Source organism: Trifolium pratense, linkage group LG2 (assembly GCF_020283565.1).
Source record: "Trifolium pratense cultivar HEN17-A07 linkage group LG2, ARS_RC_1.1, whole genome shotgun sequence".
In the NCBI taxonomy this organism is placed as follows: domain Eukaryota; kingdom Viridiplantae; phylum Streptophyta; class Magnoliopsida; order Fabales; family Fabaceae; genus Trifolium; species Trifolium pratense.
The window spans coordinates 59,992,160-60,008,221 of NC_060060.1; the positions used below are offsets into that span (position 1 = coordinate 59,992,160).

A 16,062-nucleotide genomic window follows, 5' to 3' on the forward strand; every position below is an offset into this window, starting at 1 on the left:
TATTTTTTGCAAAAATGAGCATTCCAATGTATTTAACTATTTATAACAACTATTTGCTAAAAAACAATTTTTTTGAATAGCCAAATTTTAATTATTTATACTTTATGCTATACTCATTTAAAACAATGCATTTGTTTATATTGACAATATTATAGTGTAGTACTTTCTTGGTCACAAATTTTTCTTCATACTACTGTTTTTAGAATAACAATGTCTCTAATGATTTTTTTTAGAATAAATACTAGTGTTTAGAAATTTAAATTGTTTTCCCTAACACATTAAATAACCAATTTGTTCTATAAAAAAGACAAAGCTCGGCTTTACACTTTTTAGACAAAGCTCGGTACTGTCAAACACTAAATGTGAGCAACTCTTTCAGTCGAAATTCGAACATTGATTTGTCACGTTTCAAATTGCATTTCGTTCACCTTCTATTTTTTCCGGCAATTTCATTCTGCATTCTTTGGAGATTGGGTTCTTCCTCCAAAGAACGATTCCACTGAACTTTCATTAGAAAATCTCATTGGTTGTTCAAATATGTATTATGTGCTTGTTTCATGGCCGCTTTATTCTTTTTGTCGAGATCCACCCATCGATGGCTAGATAAGGTCTTACCCATCTGACCTCTTCGACGTCCTCTAGCAAAAAGTGTAACATTTAGTGTAACATTGATTTTTCAGAATTCGAATTTTTAGCAAAAAGTGTAACAGTTAGGAACCAAACACGCATCCCTTCATTATTGAAAAAATGCGCACGCATCAGACTAGGCAAGCAGTTACTTATATGTTTTGAATTGTAACCGTTAATAACAATTATTAGGAGAAGTTATTCTCTTGATCAAATGATGGTTATCTCTCTATAAATAGAGAAAGTTGGAAACATTAAACATACCAAATCAGAAGGGTAAGACCTTATCTAGCCATCGATGGGTGGATCTCGACAAAAAGAATGAAGCGGCCATGAAACAAGCACATAATACATATTTGAACAACCAATGGGATTTTCTAATGAAAGTTCAGCGGAATTGTTCTTCGGAGGAAGAACCCAATCTCCAAAGGATGCGAAATGAAATTGCCGGAAAAAATGTGGAGGTAGAAGGTGAACGAAATGCAATTCGGATGCTCCACCGTGCAAGTTTGGATCTCTCTGAAGCTAACAGACAACTTTCTGCCCTTAAGTTACAAAGATTCAAAATGCGAGAGTTCCAAAAATTTATTCTAGACTCGCTCGTACCGCTTACCAGAATGGTAAAGCATTACTCTAAATCTTATTCATATTGATCATATATATATATATATATATATATTAATTGTGAATTTCACTCATCATTTATTATTTTAAATTGTTGATTATTGGAACCGAACACCCATCCCTTCATTATTGGAAAAAATGCGCACACCATCAGACTAGGCAAGCAGTTAATGATATGTTTTGAATTGTAACCGTTAATAATGGTTATTAGGAGAAGTTATTCTCTTGATCAAATCATGGTTATAGAGAAAGTTGGAAACAGTAAACATACAAGAAAACTGACATAATCAAACCAAATTCTCTCCCACTTACATTCTTCTAAATCATCCTTCACTTCATTAATGCATGAGTGAATTGTTGGAATCATATTTTTGTAAAATGTTATAAGAGATATGCTTGTTGTGTTAGTGCAAATCACATCAAGGCATTCAAAGTATCCTGCAAGGTATTCGTTGTTCATCTCATTTGCATCAAATACACATTATTGGTGGGGGCGAATAGAACCTAAAGAATAGTGTGAAAACACGCTTTAAATTTTTACGTGCATCCGTCATCAACACTTTCTTTATTCAAGTGTTGCAATATCTTCCCCAACAAAATCTCCAACATAATACACTGATTACATAAATATTAGGGATCCAAAGTCAAGTAGTGATCCAATATGCACTTCACCTTCACTGTTGATTGATATTTCCTATGAGGGTCATATGTAGACAATCATTCTAAATGTTGCGTATATCTTTACAACTTAATCTTTTTTGGAAACAAGCATTCTGTTTGTTGCGTATAGCTTTACAAGCTCGGAGCACCTTGGCTTTTTAATAGGAACCTTTGTCATGCTTAACATCAACAATGCACGTACGTAGTATTATTAATCAAATTGTTAAAAAGTTGCTTACCAAATACTAACAATGATGTGTGAAAATACAAATAAATATAATGTATAAACTACTCAAAAATACATATATGAAATTTATTTTGATAAAATATTCGGGGGGGGGTCTCTGCTATCCCTAAACCCCTCTCAAGAGAAATTCCATCCCCATCCCACTTCCACAAGGCGAAGTCCGCCATATACAAAGTCTAAAATGGGGGCAATCCGCACAAAGATATGCATTACAAATAAAAATTGGTACCCTACTTATTATGAGTGAAATTAAATAACCTTTAAGCAAACACCCTAATAAGATTTTATATATTTAAAAAGATAGAGATAATGTTAATTAGATTCTCTTAATATTATTTTATATTTATTACTGGTTTAAAGACCCGTGCATTCACACGGGTCAATTAATTTTTGTTCGATATTTATGTTTGTCATTATATTAAGGTGAAAATTTTATTTAGAATTAAATATTTAAAAAATTGTTATATAATATTGTTAAAATATAAGAGGAATTATTGTGTTTTTTCTTGCAAACTTATTTATTTAATTTTTTATGTTTCAGTGACAAATAATGGTCCCGTGTATATTTTTAATAAAAAAAATTAGAAATTTATTTGGAATATTTAGTGTAATTTAGTAAGTTTGATACTAATTAGCTTTATTATATTATTAGTCAAAAAAAACTTTATTATATTATTAAGTCAAAAAAACTAAAACTTTATTATATTATTATTAGTGGTTAATAGTAAATTTGGTAGTAATGTTATTTATGTTTTTTTTATGAAAAATATTGTTTATGTTTTTTTTTATAGAGTAATTTTTTAATTTATTTATTCTTATTTTTATGCGGTTTCTTCTTATTTTTTCTATATTCTTTCTATAATTTTTTTTATTGACTAAACTCTTTTTCATTTTTTTTGTATTTATCTTATTTTTTGTACAAATCTTATATTCTTTCTATATTTTTTTTTTAGTGAAATTACAATGAATTATATAAAACTTGCAACGTGGTTAAAAGTAATAAGGATAAATTAGTAACTTTGGTGGTAATCGATTTTAATATATTAGTAATAATAGATGAATTCAATTGTTAAGTTTTTTATTTTAAAAAAAAAACTACAAATATACTAGGTAATCGGCTATCTTGTGCACTAATTATGGCTTAAGCTATCGTCACCTTGTGTGATGTCCACATTCTAGAACTTTCATAGATTCAAAACGCAAAAAAAAAAAATGTAATAAAACTATAAAAGAATGAGTAAATAAAGTTTTTGAATTGGAAAATGCACATTAAATAATAAATATTACTTGGCGAGGAGGTTAATAAATGTGGAATAAATGTCGTCATGAAGAAAAATGAAAAATGTTTTGAACTTGGGTGACAAGACAAGTAAGAAATCATCGATCATTATAAATACCAAACCAACCTCAAAACCGTGATGTGATTTGATGTGATTCTAACTCAACTTTTACTCACACACAACACTGTATCTTTTCATCGCTCGTGCGTCGTGACTCACTGAGTCAAATCTGAAATAACTTCCGATTCACACAATGCTGCTTCATTTCGACACTTTCTTCTTCCACCGTCTTCCTACCTGAGTTTCTTCGTTCTTCTTTCACTCTCTGTAAGCATTTTTTGTAACAAGATTCGTTTTATGGATTCTCATTTATGATCGTAGTTTGTTTTATAGATTCTAATTTGAAATTTTGAAATTGATTATTTCAAATTCGTGCCATAAATTATTATTATATTCATCGATAATTCCTTTTGATTCAACATGCAATTTCTGTGTTTACCTAGACTAGATTTTTCTTCATAGATATGAAATTAACTTAATCTGATTGAATATTTCCTAATTCATGTCAAATTAAACGTCACATTTTACATTTTAGTGGTGATTATCTTATTTAAAGACTAAATAGGCATTTTAGTACTGTGCAGCACAAACTCGCACTGGTGTCTCACACCAACATTTATGATAACATTGAATTATAATCGGTATTGATGTGCCCGTGTCTATATGTGTGTCTGTATTGTGTCTGGTGTCCGTATCTGTGTCCATGCTTCAAAGTTTTAGTATCTTACTATAAGTTGTTGAATATATTTATCCTCTTTCATTTCTTTCATTGAATTTAAAATTATCTGTCTAATTATGTATTTTTTTTCTTTCTGTAGGGTAACCGGACTCCGGCTTCCCAGAAATTTCTTGTTACTAAATTTTGTGGTAGCATTAAATTTAAACACTGTCGCGATGTAAGAATATCTGGTATTATCAATATCAATTCAAGGAGACATTTAATTTTTTTTTAAAACAAAGGAGACATTTGATTTGATCAGCGGATCTTCATTTCGCTAGAAGTTTCATTTTCCAGAAGTCTTGGTTTGATTCTGAACCTTGATTTTTGGAAAGAAACTGCATTACATATTTTAGGTTTATGATTCTTGTTTACTGCTTAGGGTCAGGCATGAGTTACTTTTGCAATGAGAGTGAAAGTCGGTCAAAGTAAAAATATAGAGGGGGGAGATTAGTTGAGGGTACTGATTTTGTGATGGGAATGTTTTGATTTTAGTATTGATGGTAGGGTTCATAGCTTGTTTATTTTTGAGCCAGCAAGATTTTGAACCTGTAAATTGAGAATGGCTTGTTTGACACTTGGTCCGATGCATGAACAGGGTGAATTTACCAGTTGTTTTAGTCCTCATATGAGGGTCTCTATTTTGATTTACCTAACTGTTGGTGGATCTGTGATCCCCATGCATATTATGGAGACGGATTCTATTGCTTCGGTGAAGCTGAGAATTCAAACCTTCAAAGGATTTTTTGTAAAGAAACGGAAACTGGTTTTTGAAGGGAAGGAATTGGCTCATAACAAATCTTGTTTTCGAGATTATGGTGTTGCTGATGGAAATGTGTTCCACCTAATGCTAAGGCTTTCTGATCTTAAAGCTATTACTGTTAGGACTTTATGTGGTCAGGAATTTGGGTTTTATGTCGAGAAGACTAGGAATGTGGGTTATGTGAAGCAGCAGATTGCAAGGAAAGGGCAAGGGTTCTTTCATATTGAAGATCAAGAATTGGTATGGGAGGGTGAGGCACTTGAAGATCAGAGACTTATTGAGGACATCTGTAAGGACAATGATGCTGTGATTCATTTGTTGGTCAGGATATCAGATACCAAGGTAAGAACTAAACCAGTTGAGAAGGATTTGGAATTATCAATTGGGGCATCATTCACACATGATACGGTGCCAAATTTAGCTGCAGACCAGTTAGGGCCAGTGTCTATAACAAATAAGGTCCTGAAAAGGTGCCTTTTGGCTAAAGAATTTCTTTTGGAACCAATTTTTAAGAATTCCAATATCAAAATTCCACCAGTGATCCAGGAACTAATTAAGGTTACATTAGAGGGGTTAGAGAAAGGTCGCAAGCCAATTCAATCTTCAGAGGGGTCAGGAGGAGCTTATCTCATGCAAGATTCTTCTGGCTTAAAGTATGTTTCAGTTTTCAAGCCTATTGATGAGGAGCCAATGGCAATTAATAATCCTCGGGGATTACCTATCTCTGTCGACGGTGAAGGGTTAAAGAAAGGCACTCAAGTAGGCCAAGGTGCGTTGAGAGAAGTTGCAGCTTACATTTTAGACCATCCTAGGAAAGGACGCCGAACATATAATAACAATGAGGAGTTGGGATTCGCGGGAGTTCCACCTACTGTTATGGTCAAATGCATGAATGAAGGGTTCCATCATCCTGAAGGTTATAAGAATGGTTCAAGTGATGTTAAGATAGGATCGCTTCAGACGTTTATGAGGAACATTGGAAGCTGTGAAGACATGGGCCCTAGTGCATTTCCGGTGGAAGAGGTGCACAAGATCTCTGTTCTGGATATGAGATTGGTAAATGCAGATAGACATGCTGGGAACATATTGGTTGCCAAGGATGGCGAAGGTGGTCCAACTGTCCTTATTCCTATTGATCATGGCTATTGCCTACCGAAGAATGTAAGTCTTCTAAAATGATATGTGAACCGGTTCCTTTTTTCTTCCATTTGTCTGATCTTATTTTGGGCAACTTGGTCGTGTCTTTCTTAGATCAACTTCTCATGCTTATCCCCTAGATAAGATATTTGATAAAATGCTGCAAAAATGTGGATCCAGTTCTCTGTTTTATATCTGCAACTACTATTCTAACTTTTATGTGCTTAACAAATTTGTGTCACATTCATATGAGAGTAGTTTTTCTCAAATTGCCATAGGCTAGACCGGTAAACTGTTGAGTTTTGACTCTTCTTTTGTGTCACTATACTGCATACTACTATCTGATAATTTCCATATTGATTACTTTTACATAATGGATTTTCATTATTGCCCATGATCCCTGCCGAGTGCTGATTGCTGAACCTCTCTAGTACATTTATAGCATGAACATTGCAATCATTTCCAACAATGCTTGTCATTCTTAATTCAAAACCTTTTGAAAACTCTCGACTTGACTTCTACCATTTTTGCATTTGTCTCTATACTGTCTAGTAGTGTCTACCATTTTATGATTGAATTAATTTGGTTTATCATATATTTAAGCCACTTTATAAATGCTTTTCCAAGTTAGGATATAATTAACCTGTGTGTGGCTACTGTTGTAACATGGAAGACGGAATAGTAGTCAAGTAGTCAATATTAACTCTTTATTTTATTTTTATTTTTTTGGTTTTTCACCACCAGTTTAATCTGGTTCGGGAGTCAGTTCTGGCATCAAGTGGTTTCAGCCCCCTCCCGATCGCAGTTGCGGGGGATCGAACCGTAGTCCTCCCTACCAAGTTCAGCGTCAATCACCACTGAACCAACTAACGATTGGTTAACTCTTCTTTATTTGTTAAAGGAGTTAAATTATTATATTTGTAAAGGCTATTCCTTTCCCCCTTTTGCAGTTTGAAGACTGCACTTTTGACTGGTTATACTGGCCACAAGCTAAAGAACCTTACTCCCCAGACACCATTGAGTACATAAAATCTCTGAATGCAGAAGAAGATATTAAGCTTTTGAAGTCTCATGGATGGGAACTTCCTCCTGAATGTGCCCGCATCCTACATATATCAACAATGCTTCTTCAGAAAGGTGCAGAGAAAGGACTCACTCCTTTCACCATTGGAAGCATCATGTGTAGAGAAACATTAAACAAAAATTCTACCATTGAGCAGATTGTTCAGAAAGCGGATGAAGCTGCACTTCCTGGAACAAGTGAATCCGCATTCCTTGATCTTGTTTCAGTGTTCTTGGATAATCATTTAGAAGAGCTATTCCCATGACTGAATTGTAATGCACATGCTACATTTAATAAGATACTGGTGTAAAGTGATGGTGCTCGATTCGTCTTCAAGGTATATCCCACAATCTACTATGATGGAGTTAAGTTCTTGCAAGTTGCAACCACCAATCAAGAATTTGATGTTTGTGTTGCTATGTAGACTTTTGTGTTTTTTATACTACATCTCTGGTTGTATGGAATGGAACTATATTTGTATATTGACAAGGAATGATTATGGAATTTCTGTGCACTATCATTCAACTGATTTGTGCTTCTTGAACCAATATTTGAAATATTGATAAATAAAATTTTCCATTCCATGTTCTGTCCATGTTGTTTTTCTCTTAATATGTTAAAGTTAAGTGGGGTTGAGGGATACCATGACCTCTAATAGTCTCCTTTCTAAGCTAAACCTCTAAATTAAATAGCCTCTAGATTGAATATATTGTTCTAAATTGGACCAAGATACAACCCTTCAAGAATCTAAATTCCTAATGCACCAAGGAACAATCCAAAGACCCACGTCTATAAATTTTTGAAATTGCAACGTCCCCCCTCCAATTCATTGCCCCAACAAACAAATAATAGGTGTATGGCGAATTATGTGGCTCGAAATTGTCCCACTAATGATACATTACCGTTCTTCCATATCATTTTTTCACTATAAACAAACTGATTTTGGTTAAGCGAAAAATACACAATTTATATCTAATCATTATATATACTTCAACTCATTCTTATACCGACTTATGTATTAGAGTACTTGCAAATATCACTCTACCTCGAAGGCCACAAAATGTTTTCCAGCTCTTTCATAATCTTGGCTCTCCTTTTCGATACTCTAGATCGCCTATCTATCTTTTCGAAAGAAAATACTAATTTTTTAATTTTATTTTTCTATCTTTCCTGAAAAAAACACAACACACTTTCAAAAATTGAGTTCTATTATTATCTATTTCTTTTGAAAATTTAGATATAAAGGCCTATCTATTTCAACACCTATCTTTCACACTTCTTTCAACACCTATTTATTTCTTCTGAATTCATCTTGAAATATAAATTTTATTTGTTTATATTAAAAAATTATCATTAATATAAATATTTTTATAAAATTAATCAATATATTCAATTTTTTTTAAGTAACTTATATTTAGAGAGGGACACAGTACTACTAGTAGTAGTTACTAGTATCTCTCAAAGTACATTTTATGGGCCTCTCTAATCAAAGTGTCCCAGGTTGAACCTAAACATGGGAAGATTGGTGATAGGAACTATCATTACAAAGGACACTCCATGTGAGATGTCAAGACTCTAATCTAGCTGGTGCCCCCGTTACTAATTGATTACGGAGACTACAATGCATGCTCCACGGAAGTTTCCAGGAAATTGCACTAAAAGGGTCTCATCCAATGCCTAAAAGGGAAAACAAGAAAAGTTTTGTATTCTCATTTTTTGTAGAAACTGTTTTGCACTTTTTGTCTAAAGTAAATGTATGATGTCATGGATAAATTGAGAATAGAATACATAAAAAAAGAAAGTTTTTTATTTTTATTTATTTTATTGCAAAAACAAAACAAATGAATTTGGCACATTGGTCCACTTGCAACAACCTTGTTAATAAGTCCAAATCGGTATTCAGGAGGATGGTGCAAGAAGTCAAATAGTAGCACACAAGTATTTTATCTCCGGGAGCTTTTGTTCGACGGACTTAAAAATTAATTTCATGAATAACCGTTAGTATAATTCGGTTGGTAAGAATATTGTATATAATATGTAAGGTTATGATTTGAATTCTAATACTCTCACTTTTGCTGGTAGTATATCATGACATCCTTAAAATTAAGACCTTACAATCTAACGGTTACACTACAACAGATATCGAAGAATGCATTCTGACATCGAATCCTCAATCAATGTAGATGATTCAACAAGCCAAACGCAAAAAGACTAACTAAAGCTAAGACTCCTTTTTGGGTGTTACCGGTCTGGATCGATGCTTTTCCTTCTGTCTGGAGTTAAAGGATCTCCCAAAAGAATGAATGACATTACCTCAGAAACAATCAATGAGAAATTCCACCATGCCATCGAGGGGCTAGTGTGACCATCCATAGCATACGGCGGGCGAGAGAGGTACTTAGTGGCTCAGTGTGTCTAGTAGTTTCAGGTAAGGCTATTTGGAAATCCAAGACGAGTAGTAGTACGTGTCTACGTTGGGAGATCTAATTCACTGTCCCAACTTAAACTCCACCTTATAATAAAGGGGCAGAGAGGTTGTAAATAGTACTTAAGCTCGTGATTCACAGTCAATACCCGTACTCATAAGTTATAAGTTAGTACAGCTTATTTAATTTCTGTCGGTGGAACAATGATGCAACTTGCAAGTTCTCTTTTTGACTTTGTTACCAACTTAAGACTTGTGAATAAAAAAAAGAAGGAAACTAAGGTTAAGAGCTAGTAGTATATCTCTTTCTTTTTAATCAAACATTGTTTACAACTTATATTTCTCATATTATCATTGTGGAAAATAAGCATCATGCCTGAAAAATACTATATATGTAGTTTGGTACAATTGCCAAATAAACTATGTACTATAAAATTACAGGGCAAATCGAATCAAATTAGCACTTTTTTTAACAATTAAATAGTACTAATATTAAGGATTGAATGGTCCATGTATCTATACTTGCAGCAGAATAGACTTCAGGTGGATAAGCCAGCTACGAATGCAACCCCGGTAGACGGTATCCAAGTCGATCCTGATATGAATTGAGCCACTGTGAATCTATTCGCTTCCACGGTGGATGTAATAACCCGATATCCGGGCCAGTGGACTCTTTGTCCAATAGCTCCACCTGGCCCATAATTCATGTACTCACCATAATACAAAGTGTCTAGAGCAAAAGTTGTATTCCACTCTAGCCATCCACGTGGATGCAAATGATCTCCCATGTATGATAGCATGTATACCGTTCTAGAGTATAATTTCCACGGACGGCCCAGATAGGTTTGATAGCTACCCTTGGATGCTTGTAGATCTGATGTGGCAAGGATCCGACAGTTGTGAATGGATATACCTGTGTTTTGATTTGGGTCTTTTCGGTTTTGAGCCGTGATGGTGTTTTTTTGTTGGGGCATGGGCTTTCGTGCATAGAGGCTACAATTTTGAAAAACCACCGCAGCATTGCCAAATATGAAGTCTACGGTACCATATATGTCACATTCGCGGTAGAATTGACGGTTTGAGTGTGCATACATTGTGTCTTGGTATCCTATGATGTTGCAACGGTACACAACTGCATGGTCTGATCCGACACGGAGAGCGACCGCTTGGTGTTTCGCCGGACCGGCATAGTTCTCAAATGTTACATCTCTTGCAATGAAACCTGGACCACTAGCAGCTGTACAACAATATAAGATTAAGGATTAGTATTAGCATTAGCATTATGGGATTAAAATACTTTTGTATAAGTGGTTGAAATAGAATTATCGTTAGTGGTCTTGTCTTTAGGAATTATGAGAATTCTGTTATTTTTAGTGCTGGTGCTAGACAAGAACATGTTACATTGTTTTTCAATTTGACAAGCAATGCATGACCCACCGACAATAATTCGGTTTTGCTAGTTTCATTTGAAGCCATTAGTTTTTTTCCGTTTTTTCATCTTTTTCAATTGAACTTAGTGCTGATATAATTAAAAAAAGTTCACAATATATTTGTCTCATTGGATATAACCAATTGTTTTTTTCATTAGATTGTTATCATTATCCAACTGAAGAAATAAGGATTAAAATAAAGGAAATCATGTCGACAGGATTTGATTATTTATATAAGTAAATAACTTAAAATAGTGTAACGAAAATGATAAAGTCCATGTCTAGCTAGTGTATCATCACTACATGTGTGTGTTAGAATCAGAATGAACCACTACGATTTTCATGACTTCACTCAAGATATAATGTTATTGTAAAAGTAGTTTAAATTAAATGGATGCCCCTTTTTGCTTTTACTTCTATTTTTTTTATTTAAAAAAGATAGATGAAGAGGGTGGATATAATCAAAACCTATGTTTGATATCACGGTGGTTATGCCAAAATCACGGTGACCAATTGTGATATCACAAAAGCTACATAGTGTAGCTTTTGAAAAACCACGGCAGATAATCGTGATTCTGGTGTATCTATCGTGATACCATAGACAAAGACTCACTTTGGAGGAGTAGACACGGGAGTAAACAGGAATCTTGAAATATGACAGTGTGGATTTGGAAATTGGAATAGCAGCCCACGTTCAACTTGTACCAAGTCTATACCTCGTTTCGTGCATGCTTTTTAACCTTAGTTTCATTCGTGGTTCTTTTCCTTCATTTTTTAACATAGAAAGGCCAAAGTGTATCTTTATAATAAATCAATTATCTTTCTATGTTAAATTAGGATTTTTCTTTCTACAGTATTTTAAAATTTATTTATTTCCATCCCACAAATTTAACTCAGCGGCACAGACACTTCACTTATCCAAGACAAAATTATAGACACTAAACTATTTGACAAAACAAAATTTAGTTAGATTAGATTAGCCATTATACATTTTCATATTCAATTTTAAATTATTTTTTATATGCACCCCTCCCTAAAGGAGAGGGACAGGCTCACCCCTCCCCTCCCAATTTACACACATTAAATTTTATCATATTTTAAAAATAAAAAACATTGCCAATTTTTATTAAACAAATACAATAGGGTAAAGAAAATGGTAAGGGAAATTACCAAAGGAAGCTGTGTGAAATGTGGTCAAGTTTTGCAAAACATTTTTGCCACCTGTGATCACTGTCTTTCCCTTTCCGTCTCCTATGATCATGACATTAGTTTTCTTCCTTCCTATCTTTAAATTGTCCTCTTCGTACCTGAAATGTATTTTTGTATTAATCAAAAAATTGTTACTACTAGTACATTTTTTATTATCTATAATGGCAACATTGTCAGTACACCACCAAACACCCTGGTTTTCATAGTACTATTCTTTCATGTAGCTTTCATGGATTACACTATCACATGATTCACATTAACCTTTTCTTTATAAATTTTAATATTGTTAAAATCATTTTAATGAAATATTTTAACCGACAATATCAATACTGTTAAACTGAAGACTTTCAAAAATATATAAAAAAGAAAAAACTAAACACTTTAAAGTGTAAATTTCAATGGCGTTTACCATTTGAGTCTTGACTATTAAAGTACTATAACAAAGATGTAGTGTATGTTTAGATGTACATGCCAAAATCGCGGCAAAAAATCACAGCAACGCATAAACTTAATATCATAGCGTGTCAAAAATTATGACAAAAGTAGCAATGATAGACCTGTGTTTCGAGTACAGACGCCCAACCAAACAAACACTAAGTTAAGCACCGCTAAAATAGATCATTAATTGATGACTGTTATTGTTTAATTAATTAAGCTGATCACATGATTACAGTTATTATTGGTACATGAATAATTAATGAAGTCAACAAGTCAATGACGCAATGACAACGCAATCCATATTCCACCAATAATAAATAATCTACCAAACAGAAATGATTAAAAAATTGGATGCTAATGACAAAGAAGAAGAAAACAGAGACAGTGAAAAGGACACAGTAAAAATTATACTACTAATTAATTTACCTTCCTTGTCTAATATAGATAATGAAGCGTCGGTTACCATATTCAGGTATCTTCTTAAGAGCCTCCTCTATAGTTTTCACCGTTCCGTTACCGTCTTTAGAAACAACCACATCCGCTTGTATCGCCGTCACCGGTAAACTCAACAACCTCCTCTCACGCTTTTTCAACCACACCGGAAACTCATCTTCATCCGGCATTGTCATTAACCGTCTTCTATTCCCTATCGGAACACCGGAGAAATCATCTCCGGCACCGGAAGCAGAGAAAATAGCTAAACAATTACTCACAAGCTCTGATAAATCCTTTATATTACTCGCCATCTGATCTTTCACCGCTCCGGAAACGTCGGAAAAACCGTCAGCACACGTGTCTTGATTAGTTAGCGCGGCGCTAAGCCACGTGAGAACGTCGTCTGTTGAGGAAGCTGTAAGAGGCTTAACTGCTCCGGAGGAAGTTGAAGGTACGACGGAAGTAAGTGAACGAGAAAGAGCGTCGACGGAATCGTCTAGAAGTTCAAGACAATCTATATAAGCGGCGCGGATGCGAGGATTCATGCCGACGGTGGAGGAGATAGCGGCGGAGGAATAAAGTGCTTTTGAAATGTGTTGTAGTGTCATGTTGAGTGAAATGTGGATCAGGTCTTTTTCCGATGCAATATCCGATCCAAGAAAATCGAGAAGATAGTTTTCACAGAGTGATGGAAAACGAGTTTTGCTACATGTTTTTGAAATTGCTTGTGTTGGATTATGCTTTAGAGTTGGATTTTTTGGTGAGGATGTTCGGTAATGGATTCCGGTGAGCATTGCGGCGGAGACGGCGGAGACAACGATCAGTAACACAGCAAGTAGTGAAAGAAAAACGATTTTCTTCTTGGAAGATCTAGGTCTGGAAATGATTATAGGTTCGGAGGGGGAGGGAGACGAGCCTCCAGGTTCGGATAGTCCTAACCTTCCATACTCCATTGTGTGTTTTGTTTTTGTGTTTTGTGTGATGAGTGAAAGAGAGAAAATGGTGTAGTTTATACTAATAATGAAGTTTGTTGTGAAGAGTAATGTTGTAATGAATGGGACCTTTTTATATAAATGACGGTGCTATTATGTTATCAGCTATCTTTGGATTAGGTGTGTCTTGATTTCCGACACCTATTGGTGTCAGTCACCATGTTGACACTTATGATCATATTTAAATTATAAGATTTTTTTTTTAATTATAATCAGCGTCGACGTATCAGTGTCCGATGTTTATGTCCGGTACAAAATGCAGTGTAAGAATAGTGTAATGTAATGTGTTGTATGTTGATGTTTTTAGTGAGGTTGGTGTGAGGTCGGTATCGTCAGAAGTATGAGCTGGAAGCTACTACTTTGGGACTTTTATTTCCACTACTGCCCACTGAACTGAACTCAAAACAAAACTCACTCATTATACAGTATTGGGGTTCTTGTTTCTGTTACCACCCCTTGCTTTGTTTGCTCATTCTTATAATTTACATATATTATTATGATCAAAATGTGACGTGAGGATGAAGAAAAATTGGAAAGATAAGTTAAGCTTTAATATTAGATTATTAGTTAGTTGTGTACAAAAGGGGTCGACCATGCTGCATCATGATCATACATCTTAATTAATATGATTAAGTGGATAGGATAACTCTTTAACGATCTAATCTCATCCTTGTTATTCTAAATTCTACTTCCATTTCACTTTTCAACTTTTCAATCATGCCCAAAAAGTTTAGTTAATTTAATTCCTTTCAAATTCATTTCTCAAAGGATTGTGTGTGTGCTTATATTAGAGTATCCTCCTCCTAATGTAATCGATTTGTTAATTGATCAAGCTCATAGATGATTCACCAGGATGATGGACCAACCAAATGAATTTGTGGCCCCATTTCCTATGGGGGATTCTAGCATGGGAGACTGAAACATGTCTCTCACAAGTGCGAGACTGGTTTCATCCGTAGGATGTGTGTAAAAAACATTCAACGGCTGTGATTAAGTACAAGAAACCTATTGCTACATTATAATAGCAGTTTTTAATGTTTGATTTATTCTTTTTATTTTAATTATCTATTTCACTTAAATAATAGTTTTCTTAAACAAAGATCTGAAGATTGTTGCTTCCTTTCTGAATCTGCAAAAGTGCAGAAAGAAAATAATAGTTTTGTTAGTTAATGACTTAAATAATTGTTGCTTGCTTGAACAAGATCTGAAGATTAAAAACTTTGAATAGAAAGAAAATCCAAAGATGGAAGGAATTGAACCAAAAAATCTAAACTTTGTATAAAAATAATTAGATCTGAAGTTGTATAGAGCAATGATGGAAGATCCATTTTTTCTTTTATAAGATTTTTATTTCATTTTCTTTGTTTCTATGTGGAGTTGTTCGGTGGAATACTGCATTTCATCTCTTCCACATGTTATCTCCTTCTCTCGTTTCTACTTAGACGAAGGGCGCATAAATTGTTGATTGGATGTTGTTCTCCGTTCTTGATGATGCAGAAACGATTTAGGTTGAGGAAGGAAATCTCAAATTCACATATTGTATAAGGATGATAGAGTTCCAAAATAATCTTAGAACAAAAATGAAAGAACAAGGAAGAAACAGATTTGGCAGTAAATTCTATAGAGAAACAGATCTGGTAGCAAGTTCCAAAATATTTGTAAATAACTCTAATTTTAAAGTATAAATAAATTATGTTGTTTTAAAATTTTTCTAAAAAATTTAAAAATTATTATTTCCTATTACTGGATCCACCTACTATAACAGGTATTCTAGATTTTCCACCCGTGGGAGACAAGCTTGAGTCTCCCACGCTAGAATCCCCCATTTCCTATATGGCGTAATGTACTCTTTGGTTCAATTATTAAGATGAAAGAAGAGGAGGAGAGGGAAACAAAAGTCCTCAATAAACTAATTTTAACTCTCCTTCAAAATGAATGACTTTTTTTTTTTTTT

The 16,062-nt window shown here is 34.0% G+C and overlaps 2 protein-coding genes across 2 annotated transcripts; one reads left to right on the top strand and one right to left on the bottom strand.

Annotated features, from left to right (window-relative positions):
* Window positions 1-3,491: 3,491 nt before the first annotated feature.
* Window positions 3,492-7,774, top strand: LOC123909262 (phosphatidylinositol 4-kinase gamma 3). The gene is made up of 3 exons (XM_045960074.1): window positions 3,492-3,765; window positions 4,317-6,140; window positions 7,067-7,774. Exons 2-3 carry the CDS (start codon window positions 4,779-4,781, stop codon window positions 7,442-7,444), a joined length of 1,740 nt encoding a protein of 579 aa, XP_045816030.1. The 5' UTR covers window positions 3,492-3,765; window positions 4,317-4,778; the 3' UTR covers window positions 7,445-7,774.
* Window positions 7,775-9,958: 2,184 nt separating this feature from the next.
* On the bottom strand, window positions 9,959-14,317 carry LOC123909263 (probable pectinesterase/pectinesterase inhibitor 34). The gene is made up of 3 exons (XM_045960075.1): window positions 13,108-14,317; window positions 12,205-12,341; window positions 9,959-10,841 (listed from the first exon to the last, which is right to left on the bottom strand). Exons 1-3 carry the CDS (start codon window positions 14,067-14,069, stop codon window positions 10,144-10,146), a joined length of 1,797 nt encoding a protein of 598 aa, XP_045816031.1. The 5' UTR covers window positions 14,070-14,317; the 3' UTR covers window positions 9,959-10,143.
* Between the last annotated feature and the right edge of the window lie 1,745 nt (window positions 14,318-16,062).